Source organism: Dendrobates tinctorius, unplaced genomic scaffold (assembly GCF_039654945.1).
Source record: "Dendrobates tinctorius isolate UK_male_01 unplaced genomic scaffold, ASM3965494v1 ptg000079l, whole genome shotgun sequence".
Lineage (NCBI taxonomy): Eukaryota > Metazoa > Chordata > Amphibia > Anura > Dendrobatidae > Dendrobates > Dendrobates tinctorius.
Genome location: NW_027361747.1, coordinates 28,968,928 through 28,988,104, shown reverse-complemented (window position 1 = coordinate 28,988,104; position 19,177 = coordinate 28,968,928). Strand labels below are relative to the sequence as shown.

The window sequence follows — 19,177 nt, the reverse complement described above, 5'->3', positions numbered from 1 at the left end:
GTCAGCGATGAAGGCAATGCAATCCTTACGGACGCGCATAAGTACTGCCAGCAGTTTGTTATTGAGGTCTGGTCCTGTCAGTAGAACGTCATTCAGGGAGACATCATAAAACTTAGCACTGGAATCAAACACCACTCTATTCTGGCCTGGTTTCTTAGGGTGGTATACTACAAACATAGGTAGGAATCAGCATTATTCAAAGTCTTTGAGAGTGGGAGCTATAGCTCTTCATGACAGTTTTCAAAAATCTTTGACATGAAGGAGAAAAGGTGATCTTTCATCTCTGGTTTCTTTTGTAGAGTGTTTGAGAGAGGAGAAACGTTTTAATGCATGATTTCTGTTGTTCAATAGACATGGTCTGTGGTTTCTGAAGGGAAGAGGTGCGACCCAGCTGTTGGTCTCATCTTTAACAAGTCCTTTGTCCATTACCGCTAGGAACAACTTGTCCTCTATCGACATTGCCACTTGGCTGTCCTACTTAGTTCTCTAGAAGACTGTGCACTGTAACTGAGCCTCGTAGCTTCACAACACTATACTGCTGTCGTGAGTAAAGTCTATTAAATGATTGGGCAGTTGGATGCCATGTGATAGTTCTCTGACCTGGAACTCATTGTTACAAGGTTGGAACAGAGATGGGCGTCCTTTCTCCAGTGTATTTGTCAGCATGCTTGTCACAAAAGAGGGGGCGTGCATGCGTACCTTGCATACGTTTCCTATTATGACCCATCCTAGATCTAGCTTTTGGGCATAGGGAGCATTGTGGAGTCCATTTATATGACGTCTCACTTTATGAACCAGCACAGGATTATCTTGGCCTGATGGTCAAGTTCCGGTATAAGGTGTGCTATGCATTTTAAGTGAGCGTGATGGATTGCCACATCTGGCATAGGAATTTCAGATCTGTTGTCTGGGATCTGGTTACATTCAATGATCGTAGGCAGAATTGTCTGTCTAAGGACTCGATTTGGTAGTCAGTAGCTTTCCTGCCTGCTTTTGACACAGTACCTGCACACATCTTTAATGAGTAGGGAGTGCTTGGCCCTTTGATGTTGAATAGGTCAAGGAATGTTGATCTAGCCAAGGATTGATTACTTTGATCATCCAAGATAGCATACAGTCTAAAGCCCCCGTTACACACTGCAATATCGCTAGCAATATCGCTGCAAAGTCACCGATTTTGTGACGTTGCAGCGATATTGCTAGCGATATCGCTGCATGTGATACTTACCTACGACCGGCTCCCCCGCTGGTTATCGCTGATCGCGCGAGAAGCTGCTGGATCATTTCTCGTCGGCCACTTCCTGCGGCGCTTCCTGCTGTGACGACGAGCGACGCGTGGAGCCGGGCGGGAGGACGCAGGATCGCCGCGTCTGACAGGTAAGTAGCGACCCCCGTCCCCAGCGATGTCGCTAGTGAGATCTGCCTGAGTGGCAGCTCACTAGCGACCACCCAGCGATGCACCAGCGATCCTGACCGCGTCATATCGCTAGTCGGGATCGCTGGTGAGTCGCTAGGTGTAACGGTACCCTTACAGCTTTGTCTCTATAGCCTTTTGGGTACACTGACGAGGTATATTTTTGAACAGGACCTACTGTCTATTGTCCCTTTGCAGACTTCTGTACATTGTGAAGTGATCTCTGGCGTAGCTGGTAGCAGTGTTCCTTTCCTCCCTGTCATACTCACTGTCAGCTGGTGTGTTTTGAGTACTCTATGGAGCTGGGCCAAGGTGTAGAGCAATGTTATGATTTGTGGTGTCACATTCTGTGTATTTTACATTGACCTTGCAATCCGTAGCGAGATGAGTTGTGGATGAGCAGCACTTGTAGCAGGTACCGTTTTCTTTCAGGAAGCTTCTGCGATTTGGCATAGATTTTCCTCTGAAGTCTCTGCATTTCAGGAGTGGACGAGGCTTCCGATGGAGCGGGCACAGCTTGTCAGGGTCCTGCATCTTTGTCTCTGATTGGGAGCAGCCAGCAGACCTGTGATTAGAACCTGGAGAAGAAACACAAGTCTTGTGCACTGCCACAGACGTTCTGCGTGGATTTGCAGCTGGTGACTGTGTGGCATATGATATTGCTAAGTCAAAGCTGGGATCGTTTCTAATTCTTGCTTGTTGGTATATAAAGTCTACCAAAACGGAGAAGGGAGGGAATGGAACACTGTGCTTGTATTTGTACATGGAACCATGTGTGAGCCACCTCTCCTGTATATTGTAGGGCAACTTTTGGACTATAGGGTTAACACCACTACTTGCTGTGTCGAAGAATGCAAATCCCTGTAGGTCATCTTTGTATTTGGCAACTTGGACTTCCATTAGCAGGTCGCTTAGTTCTCGAAAGTTTCTGGAAACCTTTGTTAGATATTTTAGGAAAGTAATTGATTCTTTTGAACAAGACTCTTTCTATTACCTCTGCTAAGCTGTAACACTCATCCAGCGTGTTCCAGATCTCTTTGAGGCCAGTCTCAGGGCAGTTTATATTAATTTCTCTGATCCTTACTGCATGTTTGACTGACTCTTCTCCCAGGTATTTGACTAAGAGGTCTATCTTTTCCCTGTGTTGTAGCCCCAAGTCTCTAGCGACATTTTGGAAGGAAGCTTTCCAAGCTCTGTAACCTTCAGCTTGATCAGTGAATCTCATTAGTCCCTTGGCAAACTGGTGATGGGTCGCCCTGATAGTGATGTGAGGTGCGTTTTTTACCTGTTAGTATCCTTTGGGTGGCGCCAACTGGTGTTGTGTTGCTTCAGTCTGATGTACGATGTGTCAGCAAGGTGATTTACGTTGGTTACCTGATGAGGGGCAAAGTAGGCATTAGCAGAGTTGTTTCGCGCCACGTTTTCGAGTTTGTATCTGTCCTGGAGCTCAGCCTTATGATGGCTCTTGCTTGCTTTATTGGAGATGTCATGTTCTCATTTTGGTATCGGCTCAGGGTCATAGTTTGGATCAGGAAGTTCATTAACATACTGAGATGTGCGTTGTGGTGAATCTTGCAGTGAAAACTGAAGACTCAGCATACTGTTTCGCCTATGCAGCTCAGGCTTTTGCGCGGCTTCTAGTGATTCTGCTTCGGCGAGGGTGGTGTCAGCTTCCCTTTTTGCTGCTAAGCTTTCTAAGGCGGCAAACACGCGTGTCTTCTCTAACTGTGACCTTTCTTGGTCATCTAGGCGTGCTTTCTCTAATTTAAGTTGCATCTCTTGGTCAGCAAAGCCTGCTCGCATTTTGGTGGCTTCATCATTTGCGCAGGCAATGGCAACCGCACTGGTGATGGATGTTGTCTTCGAGGTAACAGAAGTAACAGATCTTGTCCTGTGTGATTTGTAGGAATCATAGAAACATAGAATCGTAGAGTTGGAAGGGACCTCCTGGGCCATCTGGTCCAACCCCCTGCTCAAAGCAGGATTCGCTAAATCATCCCAGTCAGATGTCTGTCCAGCCTCTGTTTGAAGACTTTGAAGGAGAACTCACCACTTCTCGTGGCAACCTGTTCCACTCATTGATCACTCTAACTGTCAAAAAGTTTTTTCTAATATCTAATATGTGTCTCCTCCCATTCAGTTTCATCCCATTGCTTCTAGTCTTTCCTTGTGCAAATGAGAATAAAGTTGATCCTTCTGCAATGTGACAGCCCTTTAGATATTTGTAGACAGCTATTAAGTCTCCTCTCAGTCTTCTCTTTTGCAAACTAAACATTCCCAAATCCTGCAACCTTTCCTCATAAGACAGGGTTTGCAGACCGGTCACCATTCTGGTCGCTCTTTTCTGAACTTGCTCCAGTTTGTTGATGTCTTTTTTAAAATGTGGTGCCCAAAACTGGACACAATATTCCAGATGAGGTCTGACCAAAGAGGAGTAGAGGGAAATAATGACTTCACGTGATCTAGACTGTATGCTTCTGTTAATACATCCTAGAATTGCATTTGCCTTTTTTGCTGCTGCATCACACTGTTGACTCATATTCAGTCTGTGATCTATTAGTATACCCAAGTCTTTTTCACATGGGCTGTCATTTAGCCCTATTCCTCCCATTCTGTATATGCTTTTTTTCATTTTTATTGCCCAGATGTAGTACTTTGCATTTCTCCCTGTTAAAAACCATTCTGTTAGTTGCTGCCCATTTCTCCAGTTTATTTAAATCTTTTTGAATCCTCTCTCTCTTCTCTAGTATTAGCTATCCCTCCTAGCTTTGTGTCATCAGCAAATTTAATCAGTTTACCCTCAATTCCTTCATCTAAATCATTGATAAAGATGTTGAACAATACAGGGCCCAGGACAGAGCCCTGTGGTACCCCACTTGAGACATTCTTCCAACTGGATGTGCAGCCATTTACGACCACTCTTTGGGTCCGATCACTAAGCCAGTTATGAATCCACCTAACAGTTGCCTTTCCATTCCATACCTAGTCATTTTTTCAATAAGGATTGTATGAGAGACTTTGTGAAATGCTTTGCTGAAGTCAAGATATACTATATCTACAGCATTTCCTTGATCCACCCAATCAGTGATACCATCATAGAAGGAAATTAAGTTAGTCTGACATGACTTATTAGTTACAAACCCATGCTAACTCTGTTTAATCACTTCATTCTTATCCAGGTATTGACATACATGTTGTTTAATAATTTGTTCAAAGATCTTTCCTGGTATAGAAGTCAGACTCACCGGCCTATAGTTGCCTGGGTCCACCTTCTTCCCCTTTTTGAAGATAGGAACATTTGCTCTTCTCCAGTCTTCTGGCACTTCTCCTGTTCTCCAAGAATTTTCAAAGATTATGGAGAGGGGTTCAAAAATTTCTTCTGCTATCTCCTTCAGTACTCTGGGGTGTAATTCATCTGGACCTGGAGACTTGAATTCATTTAGGTTAGCTAAGTATTTCCTCACTATCTTTCTGGTTATAGATATCCTGGATTCTTCTATTCCCTTAATAGGACAGTGAATAACAGTTGATGTTACATTTCCTTTCTGAGAGAAAACAGATGCAAAATAGGAATTTAAAAGTTCGGCCTTCTCAACATCTGGTCTTACCATTTCATCATTTTCATCCTGTAAAAATCCTATAGCATCTTTGACTTTTCTTTTACTTTTGACATATCCCCAAAATCCTTTATTATTGCTTTTGACATCTCTTGCAAGCCTCAATTCATTTTCACCTTTAGATAATCTGATTTGTGCCCTGCAGGTTCTGCAGACAGCATTATATTCTTCTTTAGATATGCCTCCCTCTTTCCATTTTATAAACATTTTTTCTCCCTTTTTAGCATGTGCTTAAGTTCTGTGTTCATCCATCCTGATTTCCTTAAATGCTTCCTATTCTTCCCTCTTTTCGGAATTGTTAACAACTGTGCTTTGAGAATTTCATTTTTCAAGATTTCCCATCCTTCCTGGACATTTTTGTCTTTAAGGATATCCAGCCATTGGATCCCTCCAATTCTCTTTCTGAATCCCTTAAAATCTGCCTTTCTGAAATCTAACCTTGACGTCTGAGTCTTCACAGGTCTTCCACCTCTAGTTATCCAAAATTCTAAAATAGCATGGTCGCTACCTCCTATGGTCCCAGCCACTTTTACCTCCTCAACCATTTCCCCCCTGTTTATAAGGATTAGATCCAAGGTAGCAGTTCCCCTTGTTTTCTCCCCTACCTTTTGGAAGATAAAGTTGTCAGCAAGAGAGGATAAGAATTTCCTTGACCTGTTAGTTTTGCCTGAGAGAGATTCCCAACAAATGTCTGGATAGTTGAAATCTCCCATGACAACTATGTCATATTTTTTGGAGAACTTGGCCATTTGATGCATAAAGAGTTCATCCATATCTTCAGCTTGCACAGGCGGCCTGTAGTAGATGCCTAAAATGGTGTCCTTTCCATTGTTCTGTCCTTGTATTCTTACCCAAACAGTTTCCACAGAACTCCCAGTCTCTGAAGCTTCAATCTCTGTGCAGATATACGCGTTTCTAACATACAATGCGACACCCCCTCCTCGTTTATCAAGTCTGTTTCTTGCAAATAAGTTGTATCCTTCTAGTCTTGTATTCCAATCATGTGTATTGTCCCACCAAGTTTCAGTGATTCCAATGACATCATATTTCTTTTCCTGTGTTAGTAGTTCCAATTCTCCTTGTTTGTTGCCCATGCTTTGTGCATTAGTATAGAAACATTTTAGTTTGTGATTGGTTTCTCTTTCTCCAATATTTTTATTAATTAGATTCTTTTGTCTTTGTTCTTCCTTTCCACTTCTAATAGCAGAGTTCTCAAAAGCATTTGTCAGGATATGGCTTTTTCTGGTCTTTTGCTTCCCTTCCCATGTTGTTCTAGTTTAAAGCTCTCCTTACAAGTGTAGCAAGGCGACTTCCAAATACATGCTTTCCAGTCTTCGTAAGGTGCACCCCATCTCTAGCAAGTAGTCCATCGTATAAGTAATTCACTCCGTGATCCAGAAATCCAAATCGTTGCTGACGGCACCATCGACGTAGCCAGTTGTTCACCTGCAGAATCTTATTCCACCTCCTTGTTCCATGGCCATCCACTGGGAGGATGGAAGAGAATACCACCTGCGCTCCCAGTTCTTTCACTTTCTTGCCTAAGTCTTCAAAGTCTCTGCAGATGGTTTCTAGGTCGCTTCTAGGACATGGTGTTTTGGGGGAATGCTTGGTTGTGGAGAGATTGCTGTAGCTGTATTAAGTCTCTGTGTAGATGTCACGTGGACCCGTCCTGTGTGACGCGACCAACAGGCCGGTCACTAAAACAACAGGACGCGGCACGTGATACAGTCCTGTGTGACACTGGTCGCAGGCCGGTAACTAAAACAACAAGACAAGGAGTAGGGAAACAGTTACAACGGTGGGCCCTGCGATAGGGACAGGGGATGTGGAGACCTCCTGCACTCCCCTGAGTCAGTGTCCCTAATGTTCCCTATGCCGGTTCCTCACCGGCGCCGCTCAGGATACCTGTCGCCCTAGCACACCCTACATCTATCCCTTGCTAGGGAGCTGGGTGGCGCAGGCACTGGCCCCACCGCTGTACTAATACACACGAAGTAAAAACACAAACGGGGAAATGCCACTTACCTTTACTCTGTTGCACTTGCTCCTGGCAACAGAGACCACCACCAGAATGCAGCTCTCCTCCTGAATCGCTGCAACCAAGCTCTGTCAAAGCTACAAGGAAATCCCCTCTGACTCCATCCACACCAGGGCTCTGACCGTGCTGCAAGGAGCTCTCTCCAGCTTCTTTCTCCACCAAGGATGGTTGGAAATGAACACTATCACCAACGCTGATTGCAACACCTGTGACTCATTTATAGCAGAGCCAGCAATCAGACCTGCATTATAAACATGTGCACTTAACTAAAGAAACAGAGTGCAATCACGCTCATCACCACCACCAAGGGAAAACTTAGAACAAACGACACAACAGTGCAATAATCCTAATGGCCACCGGGGGCAAAAACCACCTAAGCATGGATCATGACAGTAGCTGGTGACTTGAATCTAACTAGCTGGATGGCTGTCGTTTCACTGTTCTGTCCTCCGTAAATGAGGCAGGCCCATGTAGCTATACAGGCAGATAAACCGCTATACCAGGGTCCAATAAGGAGACTGTGGTTTAGTCTGTGCTTTTATTGAATGGGATAGTATATTGGTGCTGTGAAACTGTAAACAATCATAAGGCATACAATCAGTGCATGTAGAGGCGTATCTAGGGGGTGCTGCCAGGCACATCTGGCAGGGGGGTGCAGTCGGGCCACCTAATGCGGAGGTCCACAGTGTCTCCCCTGGTGGCTGCATTCTGCCACCCCCTGGACTGGTCAAGCTGACTGCCGGCACAGAGAAGCTGGAGTGTGTCGACTCCCAGGGATCAATTGTACTCACGTCTTACAGACGCGAGTACAATTGAAGCTCTGATCACTGGGTCAGAGCTACACCAGCAGTGTGATCAGATCATGTGATCACGCTGCTAACGTCACTCGCCAGCGCCGCAGAGGCGCACATTGGTGGTAAGTGCTCCAGTGGAGCTGAAGACACCGAAGATTAAGTATTGTGTGTGTGTGGAGATCTCAAGGGGGATGGAGAATTTAATGTGGATGGGGAGATTTGGAGTGGGGATGGGGGTATTTAATGTGTGTGGGGATGGGGCATTTAATGAGTTTGGGGAGATTTGGAGTGGGGATGGCGGGATGTAATGTGTGGAGGGAGATTTGAAGTGGGGATGGGGGGATTTAATGTGTATGGGGAGATTTGGAGTGGGGATGGGGGGATTTAATGTGTGTGGGGAGATTTGGAGTGGGGATGGAGGCATTTAATGTGTGTAGAGAGATTTGGAGTTGCGTTGGGGGTTTTTAAAGTGTGGGAAGATTTGGAGTGGGGATGGGGGGTTTAATGTGTGGGGAGATTTGGAATGGGGGATGTGGAGTTGAATGTGTCGGGAGATTTGGAGTGCGAATGGGGGATTTAATGTGTGTGGGGAGATTTGGAGTGGGGATGGGGGATTTAACCCCTTTCCTACATTGGACATAATATTCCATCCATGTGACCTGGGACCTAAGTCCCAAGGATGGAATATTACATCATAGCGATCAGCGGCGCCCCCCAGGCAGAGTGCCGCTGATCGTGGCCAGGTGTCAGCCGATCAGCTGACACCCTGCACTATGTGTCAGGGGCGGTCACGGACCACCCCCGGCACATTAACCCATGGCACACTGCGATCAAAAAGACTTAAATAAATAATCATGGTACCGCTGAAAACGTCATCTTGTCCCGCAAAAAACAAGCCACCACACAGCATCATCAGCGAAAAAATATAAAAGTTATAGCTCGCAGAATAAAGCGATGCAAAAATAATTATTTTTTATATATAATTGTTTTTATTGTATAAAAGCGCCAAAACATAAATAAATGACATAAATGAGGTATCGCTGTAATCGTACTGACCCGAAGAATAAAACCGCTTGATCAATTTTACCACACACGGAACGGTGTAAGTGCCCCCCCCCCCCAAAAAAAAAGAAATTCATGAAATGCTGGTTTTTGTTCATTCTGCGTCCCAAAAATCGGAATAAAAAGCGACCAAAAAAGTCACGTGCCCGAAAATGGTACCAGTAAAAACGTCAACTCGTCCTGTAAAAAATAAGACCTCACATGACTCAGTGGGTCAAAATATGGAAAAATTATAGCTCTCAAAATGTGGTGATGCAAAAACTATTTTTACAATAAAAAAGCGTCTTTTAGCGTGTGACAGCTGCCAAACATAAAAACCCGGTATAAATAGTAAATCAAATCCCCCGTTATCACCCCCTTAGTTAGGGAAAAATAATAAAATTAAAAAACATGTATTTATTTCCATTTTCCCATTAGGGCTAGGGTAAGGGTTAGGTTTAGGGCTGAGATTAGGGTTAGGGGAGTGTTGGGGTTAGGGTTGGAGTTAGAATTGGGGGGTTTCCACTGTTTGGGCACATCAGGGGCCCTCCAAACGCAACGTGGCGTCTGATCTCAACTCCAGCCAAAAAAGTCAAATGGCGCTGCTTCCCTTCCAAGCTCTGCCATGCGCCCAAATAGTGGTTTACCCCCACATGTGGGGTATCAGCGTACACAGCACAAATTGCACAATAACTTTTGGTGTCCTGTTTCCCTTGAGAAAATAAAAATTGGGGGTGAAAAGATCATTTTTGTGGAAAAAAATATGATTCTTTAATTGTACGGCTGTACGTTATAAAGTTCTGTGAAGCCCTTGGGGGTTCAAAGTTCTCACCACACATCTAGATAAGCTCCTTGGGGGTCTATTTTCCAAAATGGGGTCACTTGTGGGGAGTTTCCACTGTTTAGGCACATCAGGGGCTCTCCAAACGTGACATGGTGCCCGATCTCAATTCCAGCCAATTTTGCGTTGAAAAAATCAAACGGCGCTCCTTCCCTTCCGAGCTCTGCCATGTGCCGTAACAGTGGTTCTCCCCCCACATATCAGGTATCAGCGTACTCAGGACAAATTGCACAATAACTTTTGCATTCCAATATCTCCTGTTACCCTTGGTAAAATAAAAAAATTGGACCTGAAGTAATTTTTTTGTGAAAAAAGTTAAATGTTCATTTTTTTTAAACATTCAAAAAATTCCTGTGAAGCACCTGAAGGGTTAATAAACTTCTTGAATGTGGTTTTGAGCACCTTGAGGGGTGCAGTTTTTAGAATGTTGTCACTTTTGGGTATTTTCTATTATATAGACCCCTCAAAGTGACTTCAAAGGTGATGTGGTCCCTAAAAATTAAATGGTGTTGTAAAAATGAGAAATCGCTGGTCAACTTTTAACCCTTATAACTTCCTAACAAAAAAAAATTTGGTTCCAAAATTGTGCTGATGTAAAGTAAACATGTGGGAAATGTTACTTATTAAGTATTTTGTGTGCCATATCTTTGTGATTTAAGGGCATAAAAATTCAAAGTTGGAAAATTGCAAAATTTTAAAACTTTTCGCCAAGTTTCCATTTTTTCACAAATAAACGCAAGTTATATTAATGAAATTTTAGCACTGACATGAAGTACAGTATGTCACGAGAAAACAGTGTCAGAATCACCAGGATCCATGGAAGCGTTCCAGAGTTATGACCTCATAAAGGGACAGTGGTCAGAATTGTAAAAATTGGCCCAGGCATTAACATGCAAACCACCCTTGGGAGTAAAGGGGTTAATGTGTGTGGGGAGATTTGGAGTGGGGATGGGGGGGGTTAATGTGTGTGGTCAGACATTTGGAGTGGAGATGGTGGGATTTAATGTGTGGGGGAAGATTTAGAGTGGGGATGGGGGGATTTAATGGGTGGGGGAGATTTGTAGTGGGGATGGGGGATTTAATGTGTGGGGGGAGATTTGAGGGCACAAAATGAGGAGCAAAGGGGGAGATGCAGGGCATGGATGAGGAAACAGTATGAGGGGCATGGATGAGGAAACAGTATGAGGGGCATGGATGAGGAAACAATATGGGGGATTGGGGGGCAGGGATGGGGAAACAGTACGGGGGAATGGGGTGTATGGACGAGGAAACAGTATGGGGGAATGGTGGGGAAGGAAGAGGAAACATTACGGGGGAATGGGGGGCATGTACGAGGAAACAGTATGAGGGAATGGGGGGGCATGTACGAAGAAACAGTATGGGGGCATGTATGAGGAAACAGTACTGGGGAATGAGGGGCATGTGCAAGGAACAGTATGGGGGAATGGGGGGTATGTGCAAGGAAACAGTATGGGGGATGGGGATGGGTGCAGACAATATGGGGAGCGAACGGGGGAATGTATGCGGTCACAGTATGAGTAGCGATGTGAAAAATGTATGTGAACAGAGTACGAGGAGTGAGGGTGATGGGATGTGTGCAGACACAGTGGGAGTATGTGTAAGGGGTATGTGTGAGCAGGCAGTATAGAAAGTGAGGAGGTAAATATATGAGGAGACAGTATGGTGAACAGGGGGATGTGAGAGGAGATAGCATAAAGAGGGAAGGGAATAGTGTGAGGAGACATTATGGGGGGAGTAAAGTTAATGGGCACAGAAAAGAAACAGAGTAGTGGGGGCATACCACGGGGAGACAGTGTAAGGGTACAGCCAGGATGGGACAGTGTACCAAGGAGTGGGAGTGTGTTGACACAGTATAAAGACTGGGCCCTATAGGGGGGATACAGTATGAAAAGACATTGTGAAGAGGGGGGCCGGTATGGAAAGCAGAGGTCAGTGTGAAGACCATGTACCATAAGAGGGACAGTGTGGGGTCATATTTTGTGCAGACAATATAGTGAGGGGCAATTATTTATTCAGGGGCTCAGCATACTGAAAATATTTTTATTCAGGAGCATTATAATGACACTTCTATCTTTAAGGGCATCATATGGAGATTTGCTGCAGAAGATCTAAGAAGATGGAAATCTGCAGAGACGGCTATGGATGAGAAAACTCATCATGGGGTCTGGACAAGATGAAGAAAAGAAGTAAAATGACTCCAGAGACGTCATCTATAAGGTACCTGGATGTAAATGTTATTTGTGATACTGACTGATTTTCATGTTTTATTTATGTTAGGAGCATTAAAGGGGTTGTGCAGGTTTGAGATGAGTCTGCAGTCAATCTATGTGCCTGCAGACTTCTGAATTCTCACAGTGCTCACTGCACTCTGGTGCCGGTAATTTACATACATGCAGTCACATGCTGTTTAGACATGTGTGGCCTCACTCAATGAAAATGAATGGGCCGGGCACGACTAGTCGGAATGTGGCCAGAAGTATGTGCAAATTACATACTTGTGCTGACATGACTGTCCACAGGCAAGGGAGAATTCTAAAAGTGTGCAGTGCATTCGTTGTGAGAATTCAGAAGCTGCAATGTCAGGATTCAGCTCTGCAGGTTCCAGCAGTCATCACATGGACACTTCACTCATATGCCACTTTCATACTTTGTGGTCCTGTGACAATGAGCTTCTCTTCCTGCTTCTCTCAGTTTTTCACTGACCATTGAGAGCATTAGTGAGAGCGGCTCGTCAGTACATGACTAAGTGTGCAAATCGCATGTGTGCTGATGGTGGTGGTGGGGGGGTCAGAACCGAATTCTTGCCCCGGGTGCCAGAAAACCTATATACACCTCTGAGTGCATGATACAGCAGAAATGCATATTACACATGTTATACATTGTGCATGAAGGTTTGCAAACTAGTAACTGACCTAGGGTACGACACACTATTCGGCAATGCAATTGCAAGGAGACTGTAATGGAGGTGTCTCTTCTTGAGTGCAGGGTGACGGAAATAGAGGCTGAGCTACCACAATGCATTGCAAAGGGGGGGGGAATAAGACACAAGAAATAGAAAATAGAGAATAAGACCGTAAACATGACTCTGGCCGCTAGAGGGAGCCAAAACACTACAGACAAAATGAAGATAATATGCAAGATTTCTATATTCGTACTAATAACCTGCGGCATTATGCAAAACAAATAATCAGAGATAACAAGTTAGATGTTGGAGACAGAACAATCTGAATAACCATAATGGTGAAGCTAAAAAGAAAAAGGGGGGCTGCAAATAAAAAGTCATTAGGACCATTTTTATTCAGGAAAAAAAACATGTAACTGTATATTTCCACGCTTTGCAGTGCTTTGAACGGAGCGGACATGTGCTGCGTCCAAAGCGCTGCCGGATTTTGAAAGCCAGTGATTCCGCATGTTTTCATTGAACCGTGCGGAATCACCGCATCCTAAACATTGTACGGGTGACTTTATCTTGCGGAGACGGAGCTTCTCCACAAGATAAATAGACATGCTGCGGTCTGGAAAGATGCGCCGCATGTGCGGTTACGCAGGGAAGCCAGAGACGTCCCTGCACGCTCAGTGGAGTTGGGATTTCATAAAATCCCCTCCACTATGCTGTAACATCTGGCCGCTGCGGGTTGGACGCTATGGATGTACGCAGAGTCCAACTCGCACGTTTACTGACCATGGAAACATAACTTAAAAGGAGTGGTGAATCGTCCCTAAAGGCTCCCTGAGATAAGTATAATATTAGAGGTAAGGGGTGGTATTATATGTACAGCACACACCGGTAAGGTATAGAGCATATATTTTTCATTTTGTGAGAAATTGTTGGTAAAATGATAGGGAAAATGAAAGTATGGTGTGACTTAAATCATGTCTCATCTCTGTGTGTAATGACTTCTTACTGCTTCCACCAGGTGTCACTCTACCAACCTGAACGGCCTCTACTACAAAGGACCATATACGTCTAATACAGATGACGGAGTTATTTGGTACACATGGCACGGATGGTGGTATTCCCTGAAATACGTCGCTATGAAGATTAGATCCGTAAACTTTGAGCCAAATCTTGTATAAATATATATATATATTTTTATCTGTTATTTACAGCGACACTATGTTAAGTCCTTGTAGAAGTCTACACAGTCCTTTACCTCGGCTTTAACATTTGTTATATTCATTATGTAATGTTATACTTCTGGTACATCTCTACAGCTGGTCGTACGCATCAGATAGATGTTGGCGCACCAAGCTCCATATCGGCATTGAATGACTTACTGGTTAAATTCAAGCTGACTTTTTTTGGTGTTTGCTCTCTTAATTTTCTACATCACTATATACAGCTCTGGCAAAAATGAAGAGACCACTGCACAGTTTTATAAAAATCAGCTTCTCTACATGTCTGACAACCATTCCATTCAAGTGTCAGTTGAATTCCAATCAGAGTTCCCCTCATTCTACTTAATGTGCTTCTGATTAGGTGATCACCTGAACCAAATCTTATGTAACAAAGGAAAGTATAAAAAAAACCCTGCTGTGGTGTTCACGATCCTCTTGCAATAGGACAAGCTGAATGGCAAAACAAGTGCTAGTAATATCCCAAAAGTAATAGGAATGAAAAAATAACTTTTATGCATGCCAAAGGAGTTGAAAAGAAAAGTCATGAGTGAGGAAAAGAAGGGGTCAATTCTGGCTCTACTAGCAGAGGGATACAGTGAGCATCATGTTGCCTCCATCCTTAAAATTTCTAAGATGGCTGTCCATTACAACAAGGTCAAGCAGCAGACATTGGGGACAACAAAGCTACAGACTGGCAGAGGGCAAAAACGACTCTGCACCGATCGGGATGACAGCCATCTTATTCGAATGTCACTCAGCAACCGCAGGATGACATCAAGTGACCTACAAAAGGAATGGCAAATTGCAGCTGGGGTGAAGTGCACAGCAAGAACAGTTTGTAACAGACTCCTAGAGGCAGGGCTCAAGTCATGTAAATCTAGAAAAAAGTCTATCAATGAGAAGCAAAGAAGAGCCAGGGTGAAGTTTGCCAAAGACCATAAGGATTGGACCATAAAGGACTGGAGTAAGGTAATCTTCTCTGATGAGTCTAATTTTCAGCTTTGCCCAACACCTGGTTGTCTAATGGTTAGATGGAGACCTGGAGAGACGTACAAGCCACAGTGTCTTGCACCCCCTGTGAAATTTGGTGGAGGATCGGTGATGATCTGGGGATGCTTCAGCAAGGCTGGAATTGGGCAGGTTATTCTTTGTGAAGGACGTATGAATCAAGATGCATACAAGGTTATCCTGGAAAAACAGTTGATTCCTTCTGCTCAGGAAATGTTCCCCATCTCTGAGGACTGGTTTTCCCGGCAAGACAATGCGCCATGCCTCACAGCTAGGTCAATCAATGTGTGGATGAAGGACCACCACATCAAATCCCTGTCATGGGCAGCCCAATCTCCAGACCTGAACCCCATTGAAAACCTCTGGAATGTAATCAAGAGGAAGATGAATAGTCACAAGCCATCAAACAAAGAAGAACTGCTTACATTTTTGCACTAGGAGTGGCATAAGGTCACCCAAAAGCAGTGTGAAAGACTGATGGAAAGCATGCCAAGACGCATGAAAGCTGTTTTTAAAAATCTTGGTTATTCCACAAAATATTGATTTCTGAACTCTTCCTGAGTTAAAACATTAGTATTGTTGTTTCTAAATGATTATGAACTTGTTTTCCTAGCATTATTTGAGGTCTGCCAGCACTGCATTTTTTTGTTATTTTGACCATTTCTCATTTTGTGAAAATAAATACAAAAATTAAGTGCTTGGAAATTCGAAGACATGTTGTCAGTAGATTATAGAATAAAAGAGCAATTTACATTTTACTCAAAAATATACCTATAAAGAGAAAAATCAGACAAACTGCAAATTTTGCAGTGTCACTTAATTTTTGCCAAAGCTGTATATACAAAAAATTCTCAAAATCTTGCAGTTTTCCTTCTGGCCACTGAGTCTTGTAATAGGCGGACATTTCCATTACAGAGATCACCTTTGTTGTGAGGATACAGATACAATAGGCTTGGTGGACCTGGGATTGGAGGTACGATGGGTTTAATGGACCTGGGATTACAGGTATGATAGGATTAGTGGACCTGGGATTGGAGGTACGATGGGCTTAGTGGACCTGGAATTGGAGGTACGATGGGCTTACTGGACCTGGGATTGGAGGAATGATAGGCTTGGTGGACCAGGGATTGGAGATATGATAGGCTTGGTGGACCCCTGGGATTGGAGATACAATAGGCTTAGTGGACCTAGAATTGGAGATACAATAGGCTTTCTGGATCAGAGATTGGAAATACAATAGGCTTAGTGGACCTGGAATTTGAGATGCAATAGGCTTTCTAGATCAGAGATTGGAGATACGATAGGCTTAGTGGACCTGGGATTGAAGGTACAATAGGTTTAGTGGACCTGGGATTGGAGATAAAAGCCTTACCTGTTGCCAACAGCTACATTGATATCAATGAAAATGTAATGATCACAACAACCTGTTTGTTTTAATAATTAGGAGTCATTGGAGTTACCATTTAAAGGACCACTCCAGCATTTTTGTTTATCCCTTTCTTAGCTATCAGACTAGCGCATATTCTCTCATCCGAGAAAATCGAGTCGATTGTGCAAATCGCAAACTGATGAAATTCTGAATAGAGTGTGATCATAGTGTGATCCAATTCTCTGGGATGAGGAGAAGAAGGAGAAAAAAAAAGTCTCCTCCATCTTCCCCATTCTGTCAGTCAGTGGAAATCATACTGCACTCAGCTGCCATGCGAGTGCATTCTGGTGTTTTCAATGGACTCATTAACTTGCATGGCAGAGTGTGATTCCAATATCAGATCAAATTCAGGCGTGCAGCAATGTTTTCCTCGGACTGGTACGGTCTATGGAAATAATCTGACATGTGTGGTGAGCCATATAATAACATTGGTCCTGGTGCGATCCAATGTTTTTCTCTCAGACTGATAATACAGTCGTCTGCACAATGGTAAGATATTCAGTCACCCTCTTCTTCCGGTTTCAGCAGCGCTTTGGTCCTCGCCAGCACCACGTGACCCCATCTGTAACCTGCTGGATCACTGTATATAGTGTATACTGCTGGATCACTGTGTTGAGCTGCGGTTACGCTTTCAATGTAAGTCTATGAGACTCAATAATAGAATAGCCTCGTTCTCAGCCTTACAGACTTGCACATTTCCACTGAGAAAATGTAAAACGCGACCTCCGATCCATACAGCAACCACTGTGTGATGCATCAGGTCACCAGTACAGGGAAACCAGGAGAACATGGTGACCGGTGTGAGTATGTTACTACCTTCATGGTATCTACACACATGATATCTAACAAAGGGAAAAATAATTTTAAAAAAATCCCTGAAATTATCCTTTAAGTTTTGGACAGCATGCAAACATGTGGACAGGGTAGACTGCAGACAAAAGAGCTAAAAGTTCCACTTTGGCGAGTATCGTATAAGTGTATTATAGGCTCAGCTGTGCACCCATAGTGCCAGTACAAGCCACATCCCAGCTCCCAAGATGTTGTGTGGTCGGGATTTGTACCTGTTACAGAAGCGCACAAATATGTCTAATATGCTGAAATGCCTCGGAAATGTTTAGACTTTTTTTCAGCGGTTGGGAAGTTATTGATTATTTAAGGGGTATTCCCGTCCTACACATGTGTAGCATATCCGCAGGATACATCATAACTGTACAGTAGACGTAGCTACCACCAATGAGGCCTCACAGGTGGAGAGCAGTGAATATTTCCAATGAATATGCAATAAATGTATGAGATAGGAGTACCGCTTCAATGGAACATAACGCAGTGTATAAAATGATGCAGTGTGAAAAAAAAGTATTGTTCCAGAGAAAAGGTCCATTTCTGAAAACAGCAATATTTCGTAACATTTTGGACAATCGGGAGCAATCCATTTTCTCTATGTCAGGAGTGCGCTCCCTGGAGCTTCCTAAATAAATGAGGATCCTCACTGACACCTGTGCATCCTTTATTTATGTGCTAGTAACACAAGCAGTGTCCTCTAAGCCAGGTTCACACACCACAGTTTGCTGGCATTTAGGGGGTCTTTTTATTGTTTTTGTTTTACTAAAACTTTTATTCAAAGTCACCAGGTTTTTGGTACCTGATCTGAGAGCAGGAAAAGAAACCCTGATTCCGACGTTGTAACATAGTTTACTGGGTGCAGCAGTTGTGACACATCCAAAGTTTTTAGATGTAGCATGAAGCAAAGCTGAGAAAGCTGCCGCTGCCCCCACCACAGCTTTCTGTGTACATTGTTTAGTGACAGTAAGCTGCTAATCAGAGGAGGGTGTTGGTCAGACCAGGGTTCCTGTGCTCTGCAATCCATTAATGATAATCTCCTGGTGATAAAAGCTTAATTCTGTGGAAACAACAGCACACAGTCTAATAAGTGACATATCCTGGAATCTGTGTCTCAGCCCCAACCTCATGCTTTCCTCAAATCACAAAGCATAAACCTGCTGATATTCCTTTTAAGCATAAAGGCTGGAAAAAATGAAAGAAAAGCTTTAGACTGTATCACAGCATGATTCTGCATGTAAAACTGTGGTATTACCTTTAAAATCATAAGGCCATTTGCCCCCATATGTTCTCATAGTTTTGGTTTCATGCAGCTGTTGCAGCGCAGAACCTTAGAACATGCTCACCTGTGGCTGATATTTTGCAGACATCTTGGTTCTTTCCTTGTAAATCTGTATGTTGATTGTAGAAATACACGCATTTGTTTCAGAAACCTATTGCGATGGGTAGAACAAATTTTCACTGGCAGCAGTTTACGAATCTGTCACAAGTGAGCATACACCTTTACTTCTGATTTTTGTGGATCCAGCTCCATTTCTAGTATCTGTAAATGTTGACCAGTGAATAACCTTGAGAAATTAATATTACAGTGAATATTTACTACATGTATGTTGTCAGATTTCTCCATGTTTCCAGAGCTTCGTGGACAAAAAGGTCCTTGGGTCCTGATATAGTGAGTCTCTATTGAGGTTCCTTATGATCATGGAGATAAACAACTTGACTTCAATGTGTTCTACAGACTAAAGAGCCATAGTGCAGTCACAAACTACAGAAAAACAGACTATAGAGCCAAAGCACAGTATCAAACTACAGAAAACAGACTAAAGAGCCAAAGCACAGGAACAAACTACAGAAAAACAGACTAAAGAGCCATAGCACAGTCACACACTACAGAAAACAGACTAAAGAGCCAAAGCACAGGAACAAACTACAGAAAACAGACTAAAGAGCCATAGCACAGCAACAAACTACAGAAGAACAGTCATGTGAAGCTTCTATGTGTAATAAACCTT

The 19,177-nt window shown here is 43.5% G+C and overlaps 1 protein-coding gene across 8 annotated transcripts in view; it reads left to right on the top strand.

Annotated features, from left to right (window-relative positions):
• FGL1 (fibrinogen like 1) overlaps nucleotides 1–17,818 on the top strand; it is a 170,934-nt gene extending 153,116 nt beyond the window's left edge. For all 8 annotated transcript variants that reach the window (XM_073583647.1, XM_073583646.1, XM_073583651.1 and 5 more), the window contains one exon: nucleotides 13,687–17,818. In XM_073583647.1, the coding sequence (XP_073439748.1) occupies nucleotides 13,687–13,846 (160 nt within the window). In that variant the 3' untranslated portion in view covers nucleotides 13,847–17,818. The remainder of the gene's footprint in view (nucleotides 1–13,686) is intronic.
• The last annotated feature ends 1,359 nt before the right edge of the window (nucleotides 17,819–19,177 follow it).